The sequence below is a fragment of the Lissotriton vulgaris genome, chromosome 5, assembly GCF_964263255.1.
Source record: "Lissotriton vulgaris chromosome 5, aLisVul1.2, whole genome shotgun sequence".
Classification (NCBI taxonomy): domain Eukaryota; kingdom Metazoa; phylum Chordata; class Amphibia; order Caudata; family Salamandridae; genus Lissotriton; species Lissotriton vulgaris.
In genome coordinates, this window is record NC_141693.1 from 1,934,345,681 (window position 1) to 1,934,369,834 (window position 24,154).

The following is a 24,154-nucleotide window of genomic DNA, read 5'->3' on the forward strand; positions in this document are numbered from 1 at the left end:
ATTCTCTATTCAAATCCCCCCATGTAGATCTTTGTCAGGAATTCTTATCTATCGCCCTCCAGGACCCATGGGTCAGTTCAGTGAATCTCTCATGGAACATACTTGCACACTGGCTGCCATCCACTCTACTTTTATGATCCTGGGAGATCTTAACATTCATTTCGATAAAAAGGAAGTCAAACTAGCCCCTGATCTAATAGCAGACCTTGAAACCCTTCAGCTTAGGCTACAAAGTAGACAACCTACCCATTCATTGGGCCACCTGTTGGACCCCAACATAAATGATCTTACAACCTTAGATCATACTCCGGTACCATGGTTTGACCATTTCTTAATTTCAGTGAATTGGCAGCCATGTAACATCATACGCCCTAAATCTCTACCTAATAAGCCCACTCGTTCCTGGGCTACCTTAGACCCAGAAAAATGGAAGTTAAATCTAGAGCGCTCCCCTCCTAGACTTGTCTCCAACCCTATTCACGCCGACGCGGTGTTCTCGAAATGGATAGGAGAGACATTGGACAAAACCCATACCTAAAAAATCTACCTGTAAGCCCCGAGGTAAAATAACCTCCCCAAGGTTCACCCAGGAAATGCGGCTTCTGAAAAAAATCTGTAAGACATCGGAAAGAGACTGGAGAAAAAAATTCTACCCTATTAAAAAAATTGAATATAAACATACTATTCTGAACTACAAAAAGGCACTTAAAATCGCCCAAGTCAAATATTTCGAAGAAAAAATCTAATTATCTGCCAACTCATAAAGGGAGAGGTTTCAAATTGCTAAAAAACCTCTCAAAGCACCTGATCCTCCCCCTCCAGTAGAGCCTTCAGCCAACCGATGTAATGAACTTGCGGAATTTTGGAATCAAAGATTAAAAACATTCTTAATTCCCTTCCGTCACAAACATCGATGCTCTCTCCCTTGTTAATCCGCCTAGTTCCACACCCCAAACTGCAGCATATCAATTGACCCACTTCGCCCCCCTGACAATAGATACTCTCTCCCCAATATTACACTCAATCAAAAGTGGATCTCCAACTGATCCCGCACCTTTTAACATCTTAAAATCAGTTGCTCCTACCATTCTTCCTTATCTGGCAAATTTGATTAACACCTCGCTTTTCCATGGTGCTGTTCCACCCAGCTGGAAAGAAGCAATTGTCAAAGCCCTCATTAAGAAACCACACTTAGATCCACTAGAATTAAGCAATTTTCGGCCGTACTCTTTGCTCCCAGGCATCAGCAAGATAGCCGAAAAATATGTCAACCATCAACTTTCTGAATACCTTGAAACCAATGGTCTTGTGGAGCCGTCCCAGACGGGCTTTATGCCCGGCCAGAGCACAGAAACTGCGATGTTGGCGGTTGTCGAAGAAGCAAGAAAGATCATCGATTCAGGAGGATCAGTGGCAGTGATCCTCCTGGACCTGAGCGCACCCTTCGACACCGTCAACCACTCGACATTGGTCCATAGGCTTAGGGATCTTGGAATCACAGGGACGGCCCTGTCCTGGTTGGAATCCTTCCTAAACGATAGGTCCTTTCAGGTAGCAGATGGTAATTTTATTTCCAGGCCCACTGCCATCAGCTGTGGGGTCCCTCAAGGGTCATCCCTGAGTCCGACCCTTTTTAATGTTTACATGTCCCCCCTTGAGAAGATCGTCACCCCATTCGGGATCAAGCTTTTAACTTACGCTGACGATACCCAATTGGTAGTCTCCCTAAGTCAGCAAGACCAATCTCTCACCAACCTCCACAAATGTCTTAGTGACATAACTAAATGGATGAACATTTCACATCTTAAACTTAATAATGACAAGACAGAGATAATGGTTCTAGGCAATCAGTCACTTTACCAAACCAAATCTCTGTGGCCCCCCTGTATGGGCCCACCACCTAATCCTAAACAGGAAATCAAGAGTCTAGGAAGTTGGCTGGATGAAGGTCTCAATTTCTTCACCCAAGCAAGAAAAACGGCAGGTATGTGTCATGACCTTTTATGGACCGCCAGAAAAATTCTGCCTTTACTCCCAACACAATCTCAAAAACTCCTGATTCAGGGCCTTGTGTTGTCTCGCCTAGACTACGGCAATGCCCTCTATCTGGGGGCCCCTAAAAAAGTACTATCAAAACTCCAAACAGTACAAAATACTGCCGCCCGTCTTCTCACAGGAACTCATCGTCGCTGTTCAGCCAAACCAGCCCTGAACGCCTTGCACTGGCTGCCCATCCAGGAGAGAATACAATTTAAGGCATTATGCACGACACACAAAATTATTCATGGAAAGGATCCACCTATTTTAAAAAACCTTATCACTCCCTATAATACCAAGAGAACTTTACGTTCCTCACACTGCAACTTGGCATCCGTACCCAGAATCAAGAAGGCCCGCTCAGGAGGTCGACTCTTTGCCTATAATGCTTCCAAGCTATGGAACTCACTACCCCCAGACATTAGGGCCCAGCCCAACCTACTCTCATTTCGTAAGGCACTCAAGACCTGGCTGTTCCCGTAACGCTTCCCTCTCGCACCTGGTTTCTTTATCACCAGCGCTGGGACGCTTACGGGCAGCCATGCGCTTTACAAATCTGTAAAATAAATAAAAATAAATAAACAAAGGGTATTGTATTTATTTCAGGTCTGAGCGTAGTTGGCAGAGGTTTGCTATGCGGAACTCAGCAAACTTACAAAAAAAACTCTGTGAAGATCCACGAGTGGCGAAGTGCAATGCGAACTGCAGTTTGTGCTGGTATGTCTGCTGCTCGGGTAGAAATTCTACCCGAGTGCAGCTCACACTCACGAACTTACCATTTGCGATCGCAAACTTACTGTTCGCAATCGCGAGCGGGAAAAAAACTCTGCTGCACATCACGAAGCGGAGTTTTCTGCACTCTTCGAGCTCTGCGGAGTGCAGAAAACTCTGCAAACGGAGCGAAGTTCACCGCACTGGCCTAATTTATTTCTCCTGCTATGTGCACTTTGACAAACTCTCCTTAGACTTCCACATTGTAGAACATTCTCATGGGAGTCCGTCCATATATTTCACTTGGTTTCTTCTGCTTTAGTGCACTGGTTTTCACTGATTCTCATGGCAGCTCATCTCTGGATAACTGTTCTCCCTTTCCTTTCATGATGTTACTTTACATTGAAAATGATATCTTTTCGCATAGAAGAATGACGGAGGCACTGACCTGCATACGGTCTAGTGGACATAGGTACCTTTTTTCTTGGGGACTTATTTTGTTGCAGTTTGGGGATTTATTTGGTTACAGTTAACTACAGCTTGAATATCGCAGTATGGGTTTCTTTTGACTGGTATGTGTGGGTCTTTGTCAATGATAACACAGCTTCTGTTTTTGTATGTTGCAATTACAGTTTACCCTGAAGGACTTATTAGGGATTCTGATGTTATGATTTTTCGTTTAATTTGCTTATTGCTTTTTCTTTTCTTGTATCTGGCTATGTTCACCATCTGTTCTGCCAATTCTCTTTTACCCTGTTAGACAATGTATTAACCCTTGATGTCGTTAAACACGTGTTGGACAGCTTTCTGTCTAAAATACACATTAAAATAAAAGATCTGAATGAAAACATTGTTTGCATGTGCGCCTTGCCTCTAAACCTCAAACACAGTCTGTCTCAGCCAGAGACAAAAGTAGTTGGTTTACCAGCTGTCCCCTGAGAGAACACAGAGATGTGCATTGTGGTGACAATGTAACAAGTGGATTGTACCTAATTCAGCATAATCATTACTGAACTGGGGTAACATGAGAGGAGGTTAAGTTTAATTGCTTTTGAAGACAATTATTGAGAGATTTAATTGTTATTCACTTTTTGTAATTCTGTGAAAAGGTCAGTGAATTATATCGACCTTCTGCCTTACTTGAACATTACAATTCAATTTTGTTTTTACCACAAAGTGAACTTTGAATTTGAGCTGTGTTTAAGATTTGGGCAAGAAGCATGAAAGAAACAAGTATTGAAGGGCCTGCTTGCAGCGGTTAGCAATCTAGACATGCCCGGGAGCGTTTTTTATTGACGCAAGTGGGATGGACGACTAAGGAACTTCCTTCTAATGACGCGGACCCGAGGTGCAGGAGACGAGGTGACTTCTTTCGACAGTGGGAGCGTTGGCGGGCGTGCTGACCTTTTGGACCAGTGTGACGATACAGGATTCGAGTGGTTTATCGATCCGGGTGTTTACGGGTAATATTTCCCCAGAAAGACTTTACAGTCAGTGAGTTGGAGAGTGAAATTTTCACTCTAGATATGTTGATACCCTTGTTCTGATGAAGCGGAAAGGTTCATTGGCTGAAACGCGACTGCATCAACATACATATGAGGAGTCCCATTATTTTGATTCTTTTCCTAGAGTGAGGGTGCCTCGAGAATAATGAGATTAGAGGTGTGATACCTCCGGCGCAAAAGGGGCTTCCTCAGAGTGTAACACTCGGAGTAAGGAGTGTACATTCCTTGTTCTGTTCTCAGTAGGGTTATGATAGATGTTGTATATGTTGTATATATTGTGTATATGTATTGTATCATATATATGAATGTGATTTATATGTGATCTTCAGTTATTGTTTATGTCCTGTATATATTATGTTTATATATGAGGAATTTTGTATTTGATTTGTTTGTACTCAGCCCCGTCACATGACACGTGTATTTGTTGGAATCATGGATATTTGATTGGATTTGATTTGATTTGATTTTTCGATTTATAAAGCGCAAGAAATGCCCGGAGGTGTCTTGGCGCTGCGGACTCAAGGAGTGTATAGATGGACTAGATATCAGTTTGGAACAGCCAGGTTTTTACTTCTTTCCTAAATACTTTAAGATTCAAACTGTTTTTGATTGTGAGCGGAAGGAGATTCCAAAACTTGGCGGACCCCAGCAAAAAGCTAATTTCTCCCCATCGGACCTGCTTAAACCTGGGCGTTTGTCAAAAGTCTGTGTTGTGCAGATCTGATATCCCTGGACGGCACATAGTATTTTAAGCGCGAAGTTAGGTAAGCAGGGTCCTTTCCATGAAGTGCTTTGAATGTGATACTAAGTCTTAAAAATAATCCTCTTCTTAACCGGGAGCCAGTGCAATGCTCCAAACTGTTGGGAAACTGATTCATGTTTAGGGATGTTCAATATTAATCTGGCTGCTGCATTCTACAAGCGTTGCATCTTCTTCAAGAGTTGGGTTTGGATCCCCACATACAGTGCATTGCCGTAATTTAGTCTGGAAACGGCCAGCACAGTCACCAACGTTTTTACTGCCTCCGACGGCACAAAGGGGCGGACTTTCCGAATCATTTTTAAGATTTGACCAGAAGCTGGAGATAAGGCAATTAATTTGACTGTCAAAGGTCAACCTACAGTCAAACGAGATCCCAAGATTTTTTGCCTTAGAGACCCTTGTTGGGCACTCCCCCAGATCTACAGGCCACCACTTCCGAGACCAGGTCAACGGATTAGCACCCAAGAGTAGAACTTCGGTCTTACTGTCGTTAAGTTGAAGACAATTGGATTGCATCCAAGAGTTGCCATGGGTCATGCAGTTGTTATAGCGATCAGCCACCTTCTCTTCATTATTGGTTATGGACACAACTACCTGCGTGTTTCTGCATAGGATATTACAGAGAAACCAAACTGTCTAATCAATGCGGCCAAGGGGGACACGTAAATATTGAACAGTGTAGGGCTCAGAGACGAGCCCTGCGGTACTCCACACTGAAGATTGAAGGTTTGGGAACTGGCATCACCTAATTCGACTTGAAAAGATCTTTGCGTGAGGTATGATGTTAGTAGAGTCGTAGCCGATTCTTGTACGCCCGGATCAGACAGTCTGTTAATAAGGATTTTATGATTGACCGTGTCGAAGGCCGCCACAGATCTAATAATATCAAGGCGGCCTTCCCGCCCTCGTCCAATGACTTCCTTAGCTCCTCACTTGCAGTGATTATATTAGTAGTATCAGTTCCATGACCCTCTCTAAACCCAAATTGAGAATGGTCGAGCAGATTGGTGGAGGAAACAAAGGCAGTGAGCTGCATATTAAGCAGTTTCTCCAGGAACTAAGATCAAAAAGGGATTCTGGAGATTGGCCGATAGTTGTAAGGCTCGGCTGGGTCTAGATGAGGGTTTTTTAGTAGCGGTAACACCGATGCTACCTTCCATGCTACTGGGAATTTTCTATGTAGTATTATTCCCGAAAATAGATCAATCAATTGTTCACCAAGGTTCTCTGGGAAGAGATGATAAACTTTTGGGTGGCAAGGATCAGGTGTGCCCCTGATTTTGTACCTACTATGATATTAGTGATTTGATCCATAGTGGGAGGAGAAAAGGAGAAACCAGGAGAGCTCGGAGTAAGGACACTCCCTTGGAATGTGGATTCATCAGGGAGCTTAAAAAATGTTTTATAAACTAGTTCCACCTTGTCAGCAAAAGCCTGGCCCAACACGGTTGTAGATTTTCTAAAAAAACATTTGAAACGTCAGGGTAATAAATGGTACCTTGAACTAAAATAAATGATTGGTTTGTCCCTCTGTACTATTTCTTGCTTTATACACATCTTTGATGTTATATGCCCAGGTATAGGAGGGTGATTTGGGCATACCCCCCTTTGTTTGAACCAGGGACAGAGTTATAAGCAGTGCTTGAAATGGGAGACTAGAAGTGCAGGTACTCTGTATCAGAGTACCTGCTTGTTTCTAAGAAGTGCAGGTACTTTCCAATTAAAAGTATTGTATTTCTCTTGCGAAGTACCGGTACTCTCCCTCTCAAAAGAAACCAGTGCCGGTACTCCGTACCAGACAGTACCGGCCCATTTACAGCACTGGTTGCAAGCACGCTCACCTAGCGGACGCTCTCCCCTGAGAGGATGCAATCAATTGGTGTGAAGCCGATTTTTTAGAGATGTCATTTGTATGCACTTTACGCTGGGATAATGATTTATACGGACTGTCTATTTTACCTACACATTAAAATGTAGTCTTGTATTTATTTGCCAAAGTGAACTTTGAATTTTAACTGTGTTTATGATTTAGACAAGAAGAACAAGGGAAACAGGAAGTGTATTTCATGTAGCAGCGGTTACCGCTCTAGATGTGCCAGGGAAGGGTTATGAGCACGCTTGCTGCATGGGTGAGCCAAAGACAAGCCCATCTGCGCCTGTCTGCGGCGATCAAGCAACAGCCCAGCCATAATAGACACTTCCACTCAGTCGCGTTGTACTGAATGCAAATCGCCCCCTAGTTAGTGTGGGGGAGGATAGGCTGCAAAAGTAATCCTATGCATAGTGGTCACTAATTTGCCAGTTGAGTCAATTGAGGACATGGGTCTTTGCTTAACTTAGTGTCAGGTAACATGGCTTTTACTTTCTTTGCTGTCTACCGGCCTCTATATTATATGTGTGGCTTTCCAACATTATTCTATAATATGGTGTATTCAATCACACTAAGTTTATGTTTGTAGGAGATTTCAACTACTGGGCAGATGAACGTGATGCAAACCAAAAGGCCAACAATTTATAGAGCTCATGAATTCACATAAACTAACGCAATATAAAACAAGCATTTGCAATGCAATAGGTCTCGCATTAGGAAAGTTTGAGCTGTTGGTATTGTAAATGACATTTTTTATTTATGCGTTGGTTTTAAAAATACCGAAATTAATAGCTTTATCATTTACAATGCCAATAGTTTTAACTTTCACAAATGTGACACCTATAGCTTTTGTAATGCAATATGTGTTGTATTTTCACGAAAATCCAAGAACAGAATTGAAATATTAACATCTTTTTGTGACATTTATAAGACAGACGTCATCGTTGTTCGAGTACTTTACGCTGGTGTTTGGATTCCTGTAAATCCCCTGCGTTGCAGGGTGCTTAAGAATTTTGTGATCACAGTTGTACTGTATTCCGTGCTGGGGGGGAGGGGAGGAGAGAGAGAGAGAGAGGGGGGGGGAAGAGAAAGAGAGAAAGAGAGAGAGAGAGCGAGAGAGAGAGAGGAAGGGAGGGGGAGAGAGAGAGAGAGAGAGAGAGAGAGAGAGAGAGAGAGGGGGGGGGGAGGGGAAGAGAGAGAGAGGGAGGGGAGAAGAGAGAGAGAGAGAGGGGAAGAGAGAGAATTGGAGTTATGCTAATGCAACCAACACTTACCCTTGTCAATGGTCCATCTCTGTGCAGACTTCCAGATCCATCTACAAGGTTCATAAGACCTCCAGCACGTCCTGGTAACTGGCGTGTCACACTGGATTGGTTCCGGGTGCACTAACTTGTGTTAAATTCTATTGTAGCTAATACCGGTCCAGCGTTCGTCACAGAATATGTTTTTGACATTTTTTAAAAGTTTATGGTAGCAATAAATAATAACAAAGCCTCACTCATGAGTCGATTTCTTTCATTCACAGTACTTTGCCCAACCTGACTCCTCCTTATCAAGGGGAATATCACGTAATTTCGCAAACCTGTCACTCAAATGTAGGAGGCGCAGCTACTGCTAGGCAGTGCAGTTTGTGAGGCATAATACTTTTAACTCTGCTTCAAAGTCCGCTCAAGCAGGACAAAACTGCAACAACATTATTGCATTTGATTTATGTCCACTGAAACCCGCTGCCATAACAGTTTTCCAGTCGAATAAAATCCGGCGCTTGTACTTTATGTAAATGAGGAGCTCATAGGCTAGATTCTGTCGAATTAAAGAAAATGCAAGTACATCTTAATAAATCTAGTTTATTGGCCTTTAGCGCATCGGTTTGTTTGTGCGGATGGGAGAAAGGAGAGGGCAGAGATTTAGAAAGAGGGAATGGAGAAGAGCTAGCAAGAAAGAGAGGTTGTGAGTAATAGAAAGATCAACAGAGAGAGTTAGATAAAATGGTGAGAAGGGGCAAGAGAGAGAGAAAGAAAGCGAGGGGACAGTGGAGGGGCTAAACAGATAGAGAAACTATAGAGGGACAAAAAGAGAAACAAAAGTGGAGATAGAAAAGAAAAAGAGAGTGACAGTCAGAAAGAGAGAGAAACACAGAGAGAGAAAAGGAGAGCGATCGCAGACTTGAACTCAGTCTGCCACTGGGGCACACCCTTTCTTCACCAAGGCTTCGGCAATAACTGTTGGCATCTGCGTGGGGGTTCTGATACAAGGCACCAGGGATTCGCCTGACAAGTGTCTGACTCCGCCCCTGTCCTAATGGCCTTCCAGACACGGGCTATCGGAGCATTTCTTCCTTTGCACAAGAGCACACCGTTCGAACTGCTTTCCACTTACACAGCTCCTCTGTAGAGTTCTAAGCAGTTGGTGGGGAGTGCCCCGTGAGCGAACAGCCTGTCATTCGTGTTCACCTCGCTTGCCCAACGGAAATGTAACAAACATCACGACACAAGAGCCTGCCTATGGCCAAGAGGAGGCGCTGTGATACTCCAAGCAGGCAGGGGCCGTGCACTGTTCGTAGCACCAACACGCACATTCTGCACGCCATCACTATTCATGCACGGCTAAATCACAACAAACTAAAGTGGGCTCAAGTGCTTGCTAATAATGCATCACCATTTCAGGTACCTGTGAAGACTGGAAGTCTGAGCTGCTGAGCAGAGCCAGCTGGAAATCCAACAATCTCTGACTTGGATTACCCTGGCAGGCGCACAGCCCGCTGAGCTACCTTACGATCACTGTCAGAGCACAGTGGAGGGACTGGGAAGTGGGGTATTCTTTTCAAAGGCATGCGCTTTTGGCGACGTGTTCACTAAGGAAAAGTAGTGGCAAGTAGTAATACAAGTATCAGTTCTGTTCCTATTGTGAAGCATTCTGACGCCTTCGGGTAAAGTCCGCGCTATATGAAAACGCATTAAATAAATAACTAAATAAAAAATGATACCCTTTGCAGTGAGGAGATTGTGAGTGTGGACTTGGCGCCGTCTCTGCACATGTCACGGTGTATGCGGCGGCTACTGCCATAGCACAGGGATGCAGGGCTGCGGAAAAAAATCAAAGTGCGCACTGAAAATAAAAAGTGTAAGCAGTGCCCTGAGCTGCGGCGAAAAGACACCCGAGCTTGGGAGACGAGTGTCTGGGCACCCCCAAAGCAACGCCGAATATTGGGAATACTCACTGTTACCTGGCAGCGTAGACTGCCTCTGTGCTCACACAAAGCGATACACGAGCGAAGGCGCCCCGCGGCCCTTGTCCTTCTTCTACTTCCATGGCCCTGGTCTGCTCGCTGTTCTCAGGCTGGGGTCGTGCGCAGCTGATATTAGATCTGGGTCCTTGTCCGTACTCTCTTTCTGCGGGGGGCGGGCATGCGCGCGCTCGCTCAGTTCGTAGGAGGGACGCACTGGTCCTTGTTATGTTACGCGTCTGTATAGGAGGCCGAATGGGGGCACGCGCCGGCAGTTAGACAGATGCCATGGAGCCGCCGCTTCTGATCACCGCCTGCCTCCTGCTGCTCGGCGGGGCCCTCGCCGACCCCTCCGGTGAGTGCCAGCACGTTTTCTTCAAGCCTTTTCCGCGTTCGCTTTGTATAGGAGGCTAAAAGGGGGCACGCGCCGGCAGTCAGACGGACGCCATTGAGCCGCCGCTTCTGATCACCGCCTGCCTCCTGCTGCTCGGCGGGGCCCGAGCCGACCTCTCTGGTAATTGCCAGCACGTTTCCTTCAAGCCTTTTCCGCGTTGTGGAATCCTCACATGCGGTGTGGCTTCGGGGGCTGTAGAGTGCGAGCACGTTTTCACATAAATGAAAGCGAAACTGACACGCGCACGTTAGACCTGAATGAAAGCGCAACAAGCAGCCAAGGCGCCAAAGCGCGCCCACGAGCACAAATCTCCGGCAGGAGACGCTCGTAACAGTCTGATGTCCACAATATTCCCAGAAAAGCGGCAACATAAGTTGTCTCGCATAGACAGCAAAAGCTTCGCTTTTGCTTTCGTCTAGGCGAGACCTAAAAAACGAAGCACTATAAAGATCACATGCTTGACCTTGTCTGGACTTTTATTTGCCAACTGGAGAATTGCAATGTAGAACCATGTGCTCGCTCTGATCACCACACCATTCAGATGGGATTATCTCTTCCAAAAAATATTAGACAGTTAATTTAATTTCCTACAGGAAGTGGGATAAGATTGGTAGGCAGAATAATAGCGACCGTCGAAGGAACTAAACCTACATTTAGAAACAACCCAGATGAAGCAGTTCAAGTTTTTATTAACTGACGTGATAGGATAGAAAATGAGTTTGCTCCTCCTATTAGCAGTCGGAAAATCAAAAGAAGGCCACCTGCCGCTTGGTGTTCTACAGATGTAATTGAAGCTAAACTGTGCCTAAGGCACCTGTAGCGGAAATGTTGTAACACAAACGATGAAATATGTAAAGTAAATTATAAGAAGGCTCCGATAAACTACAAAGAATTTACACAAGTAGAAATCACCTACTTTACTAAAAGGGTCTGTGAAGCCCGAAACCCCAGAGAGAAACCTTTAAGATCATGAGCAGCCTCTGGTTTATAGACAGCTTATAGGATTTCTCGAGAACGCTCCAATGGTCTGAATAGGTTCTTTATTGAAAAGGTAAGGTCAATTGAAGGGGCCATCATAGATAGCCTCAAAATTGTGATTGAGAAGTTAGAGGAAAAGAAACAAGACCACATAAAGTTAGCCAAGAATCTGTTCAATACCTGTTGGCCAAAATAAAATAAGGCTTTCCCTGAGACCCTTTTCTTCCCAGCTTTATGCAGGCTATAGCAAAGACACTTAATGGCCTATTTGAAGATGGGAATATTTCCTGATGATTTAAAAAAAGCCATAGTACTGCTGCTATATAATGCCGCCTCCCTATTGCCTTACTGTGCCAAAATCCTTTGGTCAAGTGTGCAGAGCCATACTAGGACGTAACGCAGGACATCAGAGGCAATGACCACAGCCCCCACGGCTGAGGCCCAGTAGCCCATTTGCCCCATGTCCCTCCAAACGGGGCCTGATATGTTCTTCAATATGTGGATGTCCTTGATTATTAACCTGGTCGCTTGTTATATTCTCACCTATATGCTAATTTTTGTTGTGTTGTTTGGAGGCACATATAGTTATAGCAACCAATCAGTCCACAGGGTAATGTCAACAAAATGGTTCAGGCTGATATAACCAAGTGACTTCAACATTTGATCTTCAGACAACAACAGTGGGGGGTTGTGCTGCGACACATCCGTAACAGGGTGTGCTGGGAGCACACCGTGTAAGTTGCTTTATTACAGTTAATGTGGTGCTCCCAGTAAAATGGCAAACTCATGCCTTCCCTGGAAACACAGCATTAGTGAAAGGCAGACTGGATGTTTGTAGCTACCGGTCTTCCTTTCTCTTTGTAAGCGGCAATCTGATCTGCATTACAGGGGACAGAGAAACCTCTTTAGGCAGGTTCAGCAAGTGGCTGCACCAATTTGTGTCAGGATGCCTGGGCCCTCTTGTTACCCCTTTCAACGAGCATTCTCTTTGTGGTGCACAGACTGTGCTCTTAATGAAGGCTGCTTTGCCTCTGTGCCCGCGTCTGTAATCTGACACAAATAGAGAGGCGAATCGTGCCCTCATTTGCATGGGGCCACGCCCTCATGGAAATAAGGGAACACCCTTCTAAGATGGTGCCAGCTCTACAAGTGTGCCGCCGACATGATCTGCATTACAGAAGGGGCAGTGCAAGTGTCCGCACCACATTCCATTATACCCATGTGCCTCAAGTGGCAGAAAACGAGTGCACACCCCACCTTAGCTCCTGAGGCACTTAGTAGAATACGTCTCTTTGCACTCATTATTCAGGTCCTGCATGCTGCATCATGAAAGAACTGTGTCAACAACTCACCGCTGTAATCGAATGCCTGCAGTAGTTCAATGACCTTGGAAGCATCAGTGGCTGCATCGTCTTCCAGGGCAACTAATGGCTTCGGTTCTGTGGCATACGTAATGATTGTGTACCTTGGTGTGATGTCATAGGTTGAGATCTACAGAAGGAAGAAAGTATTAATGAAATGATCTGCAATCCCAAACCTATCTGTCCAGGCTTACAAAAACACAGCTAGTATAGGCACATTCACAGTCAATTATAATTGGGTTTTCGTCTAGCCCCGTTTCCACAGATTTGCATCTTCTATGATCAGTAACCCAATCGGTGTTTCTTTTAATATCGTAGTGCAGCAGCTCTTAACCCCTTTACCGCGGCGTAGAATCTGCTGCAGTGCGGACGTTTCCGCGCGCGGGTGGGCCACGTCGGCCAACGGACGTGCGCAGCCCTACGGAGGTAGTGCTCACGACAGCCGTTGGCTGACACACGCATGCAACAGGTTAACCTTTTGACTTATTTGGACCCTCACTGACTCACCAATAGAAGTGAGGGACCCCATCCTAAGCAATTTTAACGATTTTAACCGCAAACCAATACATAGACATAGAGAAATCAACTATACATCAAAAAATATGCAAATAATTAATGTTATTCATTAACAAAAAAACTACAAAAATCGAAATGTTAATGTGAAGCTTGGAGCTTTTCAAAATGAGGTTTTATTTTTAACATATGAACCAATATGCTAGAGTCTAGTTTACCAACTTGCCTCTTTTGCTAATAGTGCATGCTCTCTTTTTGTCAGCACCACCCAGTGCTTCGATTGAAGCCATCAATCGTCCATGCAAGAGGCTGTAGTTGAGCTGCTCCCATAAGTCAAGCTAAGGATATGAACTTAATTTTTAGCCACTCATTTTTCATACCTTTACATTTCCAGATATTTTCAATTTCAGTTCTGCTTTTGTCATTTATATTCTTTGCTTCCAGGCGATATTCCCTATGCCCCTACTCTACTAGCTGAAATGAACCGCATGCCAAGAGATTTGTAGTGTTTACTAGAGACACATGGTACATCCTGGATCTCTACCACTTAACAACACAAAAGGTAGTATGTCCATACTCATTTGTGGTGTAGTCGTTATTGCCCATAACATATCATTTAAAACCTATTTCAAAGTCACTCCATTTACTAAGGCTCACTGCAGCTGATCCTTTAGAATTCTGTGAATGTGTTCTACTCATCCTAGGAGTTCTACAAAATAGCTCCTGGGATGATATATTGATAATCTAATATGCTCAATGCTACAATACTCTAAAAATCCTCTCATTTGCGCAGAGCACAATTTGGTCAATCACCAATTCTGAAGGAACTCATTCTCTTTGGAACACTGCATCATAAAATTCTATGACCACATGGGTATTGGCATTATCTACGATTTAACCTCTGGCCACTTGGACATGTAGGGACCGATTCACAGAACTAATTTACGACAAAATCCTAAACGTACTACTTTTGGTATTCACAGAAGGCATTTAGTAGTCTTAAGTTAGGATTTTGTCTAAAGTTAGGATGTTGTCTTAAATTAGGATTTTGTCCTAAATTAGGATTTTGTCTTAAATTAGGATTTTGTCCTAAATTAAGTTTTTGTCTTAAAGTAAGGATTTTGTCTTAAATTAGGATTTTGTCCTAAATTAGGATTTTGTCTTAAGTTAGGATTTTGTCTTAAATAAACTAAAGACAAACTTAAGTTAAATTTAAGTTTAATTTAAGACAAAATCCTAATTTGGGACAAAATCCTAATTTAGGACAAACCCCTAATTTAAGACAAAATCCTAATTTAAGTCAAAATCCTAATTTAGGACAAATTCCTAATTTAGGACAAAATCCCAATTTAGGACAAAATCCTAATTTAAGACAAAATCCTAAATTAGGACAAAATCCTAACTTAAGACAAAATCCTAATTTAAGACAAAATCCTAACTCAAGACTACTAAATGCCTTCTGTGAATACCAAAAGTAGTAAGTTTAGGATTTTGTTGTAAGTTACTTCTGTGAATCGGGCCCTTGTCAGTTAATGCAAAGGCATGCTTAGGTGTTTTTTGCTGAAAACACAAAATCACACTATTGTATATATGCTTATACTGCCTTATCAATGACAGCCTACCAAAAGTCCTTCCTCACCATGCGTTTCATTGATTGTAGTCCAATGTGACTTTGAGAAGCAAGATCACGCACCTTAGCTCTTAAAACATCTAGTACAATTAATAAAACCACACACCTAAGCAAAACCTTCTTCACAACTCAATTCCTGAGCAATTTGTTTGAACGACGTCACCTCACAACTTAGATATTTGCGTCCCAGTCAACTTCCTCCAGTTCATTGGACAGGAATACTCTACAGGAGCCGTTCGTAAAATACTCAAACCTCGGCTCTTCTAACTCTTCCCCTGCTGATCCTTTTTACTCTGTGTAGCAGGGGGGCGGAGGCAAGTACGGAAATGGACGCTACATCATGAGAGAACTGGGGGGATACTGACATACCCTCCTTCTCTCTGTCGCCGCCTCAGGACACCTGGGAATCGGAGTCCGGGGAGTGGTGGACTCAGGAGGCTGTGACAACCGGAGAATATCCCTTTAACGGAAACGAACGCCCCGGAGAAGGCACTTCCCCCTGTGACGCACTCCTATGTGGATTTGACAGTCTCGAGGAAACAAACACGCCCATTTCTGACGCGCGGACCAGAGGTTGGCTCAAAAAGCAGGAAGTAAATGGAACGGTGTGTCCCGGCACCTCGAACGAGGAGAAGAGCGGAGAGCAAGGAGAGAGCGTGGAGGACGGAAGAGGACCGAGAGAGGAGAAGGGGACGAGAGGTGCGGCGCCAGGAGGCCCGCGATACCGCGCTGCGCCCAGCCACACTCCAGGAGGAGGAGTGTGGCTCTCTCAGATGCGTGACCGTGTGTCAGGCTGGTGGGGGAGGCGGGAAGCCGCGGTATGAATAGTGTATATATCGTCTCCAGCCTACCAACCCCTTTGTTATTACCCAACCTCCCTTTGCCTTCTCTCCTTCACGAATACCCCATCACTCGTTCCACACTGTATCTAGCAGTGCACATTCACCGGTGTCCTCACTCCCCCTGGTTTCCCTAGGAAAACGCAACAAGTGAACAAACCCCTAAGAGGCTGTCTTTTTCTCTCACGCATGTGGCGCTGGAATCCAACCCGGGAAAGAGACTCTCCAGAGGAAGAAGGACGGACGAGTCCCCACAGATCCGGCGAGCTAGCGTCTACCTTGGATCCTGCCACCCTAGCACGAGAAAGACGATCCCAAAGAAAGAAAAAGACTTTAATTAAAATAAAACCCCAGTTACCTCGCTCCGGTTTCCGTGTCCCTCCTTCTGAACCGCCACACTCTGCTAATCCTAACACCCCTGGTACCTGGGCACTTTATAAATTCTATTGTATCATACTGTAAAATGAGTTCCCTTAAGACACCATTTATTAACAACTTGTCTGCCGACTCCTGATGGTCCACAAAACCTACTCAGGTGGTCCACAACTGTTTAGGAAATTGAATACAATTCACCTCTTTGAGCTTTTTTTGGAATCTGGCTATCTATGTAGTGTACCAAATGGAGGGGTACACTATGAAGATAGCACAGGTAAACCCAAATGCTCTCTTTTGTGGTAATGTGCGCATGCAGTTTAGGCTTATCAGAGGATAGTGTCAGTGCCACTGCTCTCTCCCTGAAACAAGGTCAACTGATCTAATTGCCAAACACTTTTGCACCCCTGTAAGTCCCTGGTATATGATACCCCTGGTACCTACGGCATGGGTAACAAAGAGGGTCCCTAAGGGCTACAGCATGTATTATGCCACCCTAAGGGACCCTATACAAATTGCATGCATCCTGCCATTGCAGACTGTGTCATGGTACAAAACCATGAATGAAAATATCACATGGCACACTCACTGCCTGTAATATATGTACTTCACCCCTACAGCAGACCTTAAAGCCCTAAGGCAGGGTGCATTATATTACATGTGGGGGCATACCTGCATGTTCAGTTCAAGTGCTGGATGGTACAACTGAACAGATAAGCCATCTTAAGTATATGTACTGGGCACTAGACATTATGAGTTACCCAGCTACTTAAGGGCTTCACTGAAACCTATGGTGTTTGGTAACAAAATCTCGTCTTGACAAAGCCATACTGATGCCAGTATTGGATTTCTCCTGACATGCACCCAGAGGGCACCTTAGAGGTGCCCCCTGAACCCTACTAGTCGTCGAGTGTGCTGGCTGGCTGGTATCGACCAGCCATCCACCATAGACAGGTTTCTGACCCCCTGGAGGTGACAGCCCACACTCTCGGAGCTCAGAAACAATGCCTGCTCGGAGGAAGGATGGGTAGTGATTTAGCATATCAAGGCAAGTGGCTTCAAAGCCCCTGCTGCCTTTGATATGCGACCCGGCTTCCCTAAGACCAGGGAGATGCCCCCCCATACCCTGAGGCCCATTTGGCATCTGGACAGGTGGGAATTCGCTATGCTAGGGGACGTGTTGTGCCACCAGGCTAGTGAAACCCCTGCCTGATGTGTCCCATGCAGGAAGGGGTCCACCATCTTGTTTTTGGTGGAATTAGGAATTCTGGGACAGGGTTATGCCCTTTTCCCCACAGGAAGTGGTCATATAGGGGGTCTACTAACCTTCACTCTCCTTAACACCCCTAAATTGAGTATTTAGGGGCCCCCCTGACACCAGGAGCTTAGATTCGTCTTACTACAAGAAGAAGGACAAAGAAGAGCCAAAGACATGAGAACTGTGGACTAGCTGTGGACTTTGGCGCCAAACCCTGCCTCCCTGCTCGAGCCCCGAAAATCGTAAAGACTCAACATGTCTTGCAGCTGGGCATCCTCCAAAAGCCTCGGAGGCCTGCCAGCACTTCGGCAACCAATCACCATCTCCCTTGGAATGGAGGAGCCACATCCCTGCAGCCACCTATCATGACGTCTGGTCCAGCAATCTGCTGGCCACTGGGTTCACTGACACAGCAGCCACTCTGGAAGTGGTCACGGTGTTCCAGGAGGTTAGACCTGTCTCACCCCCCCAAGTTTAGAGATGAGGGACCCCAGGAGCTACCGTGCACCAATGACTGGGGTGCCGGAGCCGTTGCAAGCACCAAGGCTTGTTTATGTTCAGTCCGAATACCACTGCAGTCAAAACGTACCTGCATGTTGAGGGACTGCAACAGAGGCCAGCTCCATGCCAACATTGTTTTACTGTGTTTCTTCTAACTCTTGTGCAGGTGAACTGAGAACCGTGAGAGCCTCAAACTTGGACAAAATGCCTATGCACATGAGCCCCCCCAGCTCGAGTCCATTGAAACTGACAGTATTTCTGTGGTCTTGAGACCCGCAAGGGCCAAGCCCCCTTTTTAGGTTTGCGACGGACTAGTCCTCCAGTCCTCACTTGCAGCCTTTCTTTCCAGGTCCTGTCCCCCATTGACTTCAACAAGTAGCGCTCAAGGCTACCACTGCGAAAAGCAATTCTGAACCCAGACTCCCCAGGGCAGATAAACTTTTGGTGCTGTCTTGGACCTTGGTTCCTACTTATCGTAAGTCCAGAAGAATATTGCTGTAAGCCATTTGCAAGTGACCCTATGCAGTGAATGTTTCTTCCACAGGATAAAGCTAAACGGGGATAAAACTGAGTTACTCATCTTTGGCAACCAAAAGAATCTCTGGGGCCCAACTCACTGGCCAGCGGAAATGGGTGCCACTCAGGTTGCGGTACAATCTGCATGCAACCTAGGAGTAATAATTGATGACAAGCTGTCCATGTGTACCCATACAGCAAAAACTGCCACAACCTGCTTCTTGATTCTCAAATGGCTGAGAAAAATATTGTGGGAACTGCCGGATGGAGCACAGAGAACGGTTATACAGACCTTGATTACTTCGAGATTAGACTACGGCAACGTCCTTTTTCTAGGAGTGACGTAAAGCACTCTGAATCGACTCCAAACTGTTCAGAACTCGGCAGCCAGGCTGCTCCTTAATCTCCCAAGCCGTACCAGTATGACAGCTTAGACAAAAAACCACTGGGTTTGGGCTCCCAACAGCACTGCTTGCCACAAGCTACTAAACAACAACAGAAAGTGCATGTGCTGCCACTCATTTAACTCTCTTATTTTGAGTTTGAACATCTGACCATAAAACAAATGTTACTAATGACCAAAATGTGTCATTTTATTTAAATTTTATTTTGAAGAGGGTTTATTTAATATTTTTGGATCTCAAAAACAATTTCAGAATTTTCAATGAAAAATTTAAGACCTTATGTAAAACAACAAAATGATCATTACTCAAAAGAAACAAAACTTTTTTTCGCAGGTAGAAATCTTTTTAGACTTTTTTGGACAACATATAGTACATGCATTCACTCATACCACTCTCAAACCACACTATTTACATATATACAAACACTACAAAGAAAGAACATATAAGTTGTATCTACAATGTAATCACTTTGATTTACAAAGAAGCCTAGAAAACATTCATATTTTTCAAAACCATTCGAAAGTAAATATCACAGGTTTTTGTTTTTTTAAGGCTTGAAAAGTCTACGCGTTTCGAACTCATATGAGTGAATGAGTTCTCGTCAGGACCAAGGTCTGTGAAGAGAGAAGGGGAAACTTATTGGTATGCTGTTTATGTTACAACCACACTGTCTACCCCTACTACTAGCTTGTGTCTCTTACCTCTCAGTAACTAGGAGACCAGAAGTACAAAATGAGGTTGCCGGGACACCAAACCATCTGTCATGAAAAAATGAATCCCATCAATATCTATCAATACATAACCGTGTTTCACCACACTCATACCACAACTACTCTCGTCGTGCTTACATGAATATGGTGGGTCCGGGCTCCGCAATGGAAGCTAAACTAACGAAAATGGAAGCGATGTTAATCGTCAAATTCAATACAGCATTCTATGGGCTAAACGAGATGTCAGAAATGTTCAAACTCTAACCATCAACAGTTGCATAAAGACACCAGTCATGATTCTCTACAAACACCCGTACCCTGACCACATCATAACCACACCTCAACAGACCCCGTCATGTGTACCACAGTGGACACCCGGTCACTTCACTCCCATATGTTCAGTCATTGGACCGACCACGCAGTCCCCAATAAATGACAACCATAATCGCATTCACAATCTCCAACAATTGTCGACATTCGAAATTTTCAAACGGAGCACTACAACTCCCAGAAACCATTTGGACACCAGGCCAACTAAAACTAATAGAACTGAGTTCCTGTTGCTTTAAATACAGGCTCAAACACAATCATATGAGTGGAAGGACATATAGACTACTGGCCAGTCCTTACAAATATGAAATTTGACCGCCTATTAGACGAGCCTCGTTGCCCTTTAAAAGATTGAGAACACCGAACAGTGCGCATCCGCCCAAACTCCCAGGATCCTTTGCGGACCCGGAAGCTTCGCGCAATTCGGATGACCGGCAGAACAGAACGCTGCTCGGTGCTGACGTACCTGTTGGAAGGTAAGACTCGCTCTAGCTGCGCTCCGCCCGACCTCTAGAACAACTTGTACACACTTGCTGACAGGTCTCTTCTGTCCCGGTTCCTTAGATTCATCCCAAACGCTCACGGACAACGCGTCCTACGATACCTCGCATCAGACCGGCCATTAGGACACATTGACGATTCTTAAGGTGAGAATTTTGCCTCCTCTCAGCCATATGCCGCTCTTTTAATTTAGAGCTACCGATCACTTACAATACCCCGTTTTTTATGTACAGCCGGAGCCCACCACCTTGATCCATTGCGGAGCCCGGACCCACCATATTCATGTAAGCACGACGAGAGTAGTTGTGGTATGAGTGTGGTGAAACACGGTTATGTATTGATAGATATTGATGGGATTCATTTTTTCATAACAGATGGTTTGGTGTCCCGGCAACCTCATTTTGTACTTCTGGTCTCCTAGTTACTGAGAGGTAAGAGACACAAGCTAGTAGTAGGGGTAGACAGTGTGGTTGTAACACAAACAGCATACCAATAAGTTTCCCCTTCTCTCTTCACAGACCTTGGTCCTGACGAGAACTCATTCACTCATATGAGTTCGAAACGCGTAGACTTTTCAAGCCTTAAAAAACCAAAAACCTGTGATATTTACTTTCGAATGGTTTTGAAAAATATGAATGTTTTCTAGGCTTCTTTGTAAATCAAAGTGATTACATTGTAGATACAACTTATATGTTCTTTCTTTGTAGTGTTTGTATATATGTAAATAGTGTGGTTTGAGAGTGGTATGAGTGAATGCATGTACTATATGTTGTCCAAAAAAGTCTAAAAAGATTTCTACCTGCGAAAAAAAGTTTTGTTTCTTTTGAGTAATGATCATTTTGTTGTTGTACATAAGGTCTTAAATTTTTCATTGAAAATTCTGAAATTGTTTTTGAGATCCAAAAATATTAAATAAACCCTCTTCAAAATAAAATTTAAATAAAATGACACATTTTGGTCATTAGTAACATTTGTTTTATGGTCAGATGTTCAAACTCAAAATAAGAGAGTTAAATGAGTGGCAGCACATGCAATTTCTGTTGTTGTTTAGTACCAGTATGACAGAACATCTCAAGAATTTGCACTGGCTGAGAGTGGCAAGTAGAGTAAAGTTCAAGGCACTCTGCTACATGTTCAGAATTAACTCAGGAACAGCCCCGGAGTATTTATGAAAGATTGCCCAGAAATAATTGCCTGACGTAACCTACGCTCAATGCACCAGGCTAAATTCATTGTTCCCAAGGTTAATAGAGCACGACTGGGTGGTCGTTCTTTTGCCTACATGGCACCAGTATTGTGGAATTCACTTCTGCTGCAACTGCGGTTAGAACCCTGCTACCTCCGCTTCCGTAAGCGAGTTAAATCATGGATGTTCTATCAATAATTGTCCCCCTGTTCTCTTTAGTAACATAGATCCAAGGCACCGGGAAACCCTCAGGGTAGCTGTTGGGCCATATAAATGTAATAAATAAAATAAATAAATAACATTACAGTGTTCGAGGCTCATGCCTGAAAAACGATATTCGAGTATTTTTGCTTACCTGTAGAAATTCAGAACTCCAAAAGTACTTACCTAATATGGATGATCATGGTGTCTAAAATTATATACAAATCTATGTTCTTTTTCTAAATTGGTCTTGAGTGTCTTCTTGAGAATATGTCTCATTTATTAACTGTGTGTACAACAACTGCTTAACACTACCCTCTGATAAGCCTCAACTGCTTGCCCACACTACCACAAAGAGAGCATTTAGGATTATTACTTTAAGCCCTGTAAACCAATAAGGGTCACCTAACTGTCCACATAGTGTACCCCTACATTTGGTACACTGCATAGATAGCCAGCTTCCTACAGGTATGCTTTGATTGGAAGAAGCAGAGGAGGCAGCTACAAGCTTGTTCTAATCAACATGTTTTAAGGTCACTCAGAGGAACAAAGGGTTCAGTGGATAACATCACAATATATTTCATATCTCACGTGCACAAACTATATCTTTCAAGCCACAGGTTAGGAAGAAAAACGTTGACAAAGAAAAACTTGACTGACTCTTGCTTTGGGCAAATATGCCTCTGATGCCCAAAACGTATGCAGTATCTTATGTCTTGGTTCAATATAAAGGAACCATGTGTATGCGATCAACCACATGTTTTGGCCTATGCATGAATGCCACACCTTCCAGTTTGTGTGAGTTTTGGCTGGAGGTGTGCAGTTTCAGCTTAATGTAGGAGCCATGTCGTTAAAAAGTGGATGAATGTGACCTGGGTGCCTTCTCCTGCTGATCTCCATAATGGCATAATAGTGGTGGGATAGGTCTATGTGTATCTTTTTATTTTATTGGGATCATTTATAAAGAATATACAGAACACCCAATGGCAGCAGAGCACTGTGCAGCAACAGGATAGAGAGCCAACATGTGAGGTTAGAGAAACCAGTGGGTGAGTTTACAATGAGAACTCAGGACATCAAATATGCAAAATGAAGAAGAACCACAGCATCACATTTAGGTGAGATGGCCATAGGAAGGGATACAGTTTTGGATGGTAGGAAGATTGTAAAAGAGTGGGTTTTGAGTTTGTTCCTGAGCTCAACACTGAAGCAACTATTCTGAGGTGCAACGGGAAGTCAGTCAAGAGTGGAAGGAAGTATTGGGTTCTCAGTCTCCTCACATCTGGGTGCCCATCAGTTGTCACCATTTTGGGAACGAGGCAGTCTAGTCTCTTTCCCCGACCACCTCCCTTCCAGTATTTAAACTACAGATGGTGCCGACGTGCAGTGGACGCCCGCAGAGGGCGCTCAGCTGGCGTCCCAAAGGCAAGCCTGTCTGCGCTCGTCCGTGTCCAGAACGCATTCAGAGCCAGAAATCCTGCCCAATTCACTCGAATGACATGCTTTTCGCGAGAAACTCTCTTGAAACTTAATAATAGCCCTCATAACTGCAAAGATTCCATCGATGTGGCTAAATGGAGTGGTCCCATCTGCTGTAGAATCTGCAGTACAACTCTTGAACAATATCAGTCAGCAGAAAATCAGAAAAGCCTCTGCTCTCCGGGGTCCCATAGGGTTGTCTCCTCAGCCCAGTACTTTTTAATGCATATATGGCCCCACTGATCAGATTAATATCATCCTTTAATATTGAGACCATCTCATACGCAGCGACACACAGCTGGTACTGGTCCTAGACAAAAATACTACACTGGCCGAGGAAAACCTCTGCCAATGCCTCACAGCTGTTTTTTACTGGATGAAGACCAACCACCTGAGATGCAACTCAGAAAAAACGGAAATCATGCCGTTAGGGAAGGGTAAAAATTACTGCCCCAGCCGATGGTGGCCGGCTGACGCCCCTCCTCCCCTTAACACCATAACTGCCACCAGAAATCTGGGGGTAGATTTGATTCTGACCTGTATTTCCATTAGCAAGAGCTATCCGTGGCAGGCACCTACTTTAACCTAATCAAATCCCCCAAAAAGTTTTTTGACCTATTTCCCATTACAAAGAGGCAAATTGTTGCAACAGCTTTGATTACTTCTAGAATCGACTATTGCAACAGCCTTTGTGCTGGAACCAATAAATCAGTCCTTCATAAACTCCAGGCGGTTCAACCAACATACTGCAGCAAGATTAGTACTTAAACGGCCTTGGAAATCCTCTGCATCCGCCGCCCTTAAAACTCTGCACTGGTTACCTGTCCACAAAAGAATACTGTTCAAACTCTTAATAATTACTTTCAGAA

At 44.3% G+C, this 24,154-nt stretch overlaps 1 protein-coding gene across 1 annotated transcript in view; it reads right to left on the reverse strand.

The window, feature by feature from the left end:
- Window positions 1-24,154, reverse strand: part of LOC147717789 (complement factor B-like) — a 321,681-nt gene that overhangs the window by 177,682 nt on the left and 119,845 nt on the right. Inside the window, exon 7 of the mRNA XM_086924574.1 lies at window positions 12,837-12,975. Coding sequence (XP_086780700.1) covers window positions 12,837-12,975 — 139 coding nt within the window. The remainder of the gene's footprint in view (window positions 1-12,836; window positions 12,976-24,154) is intronic.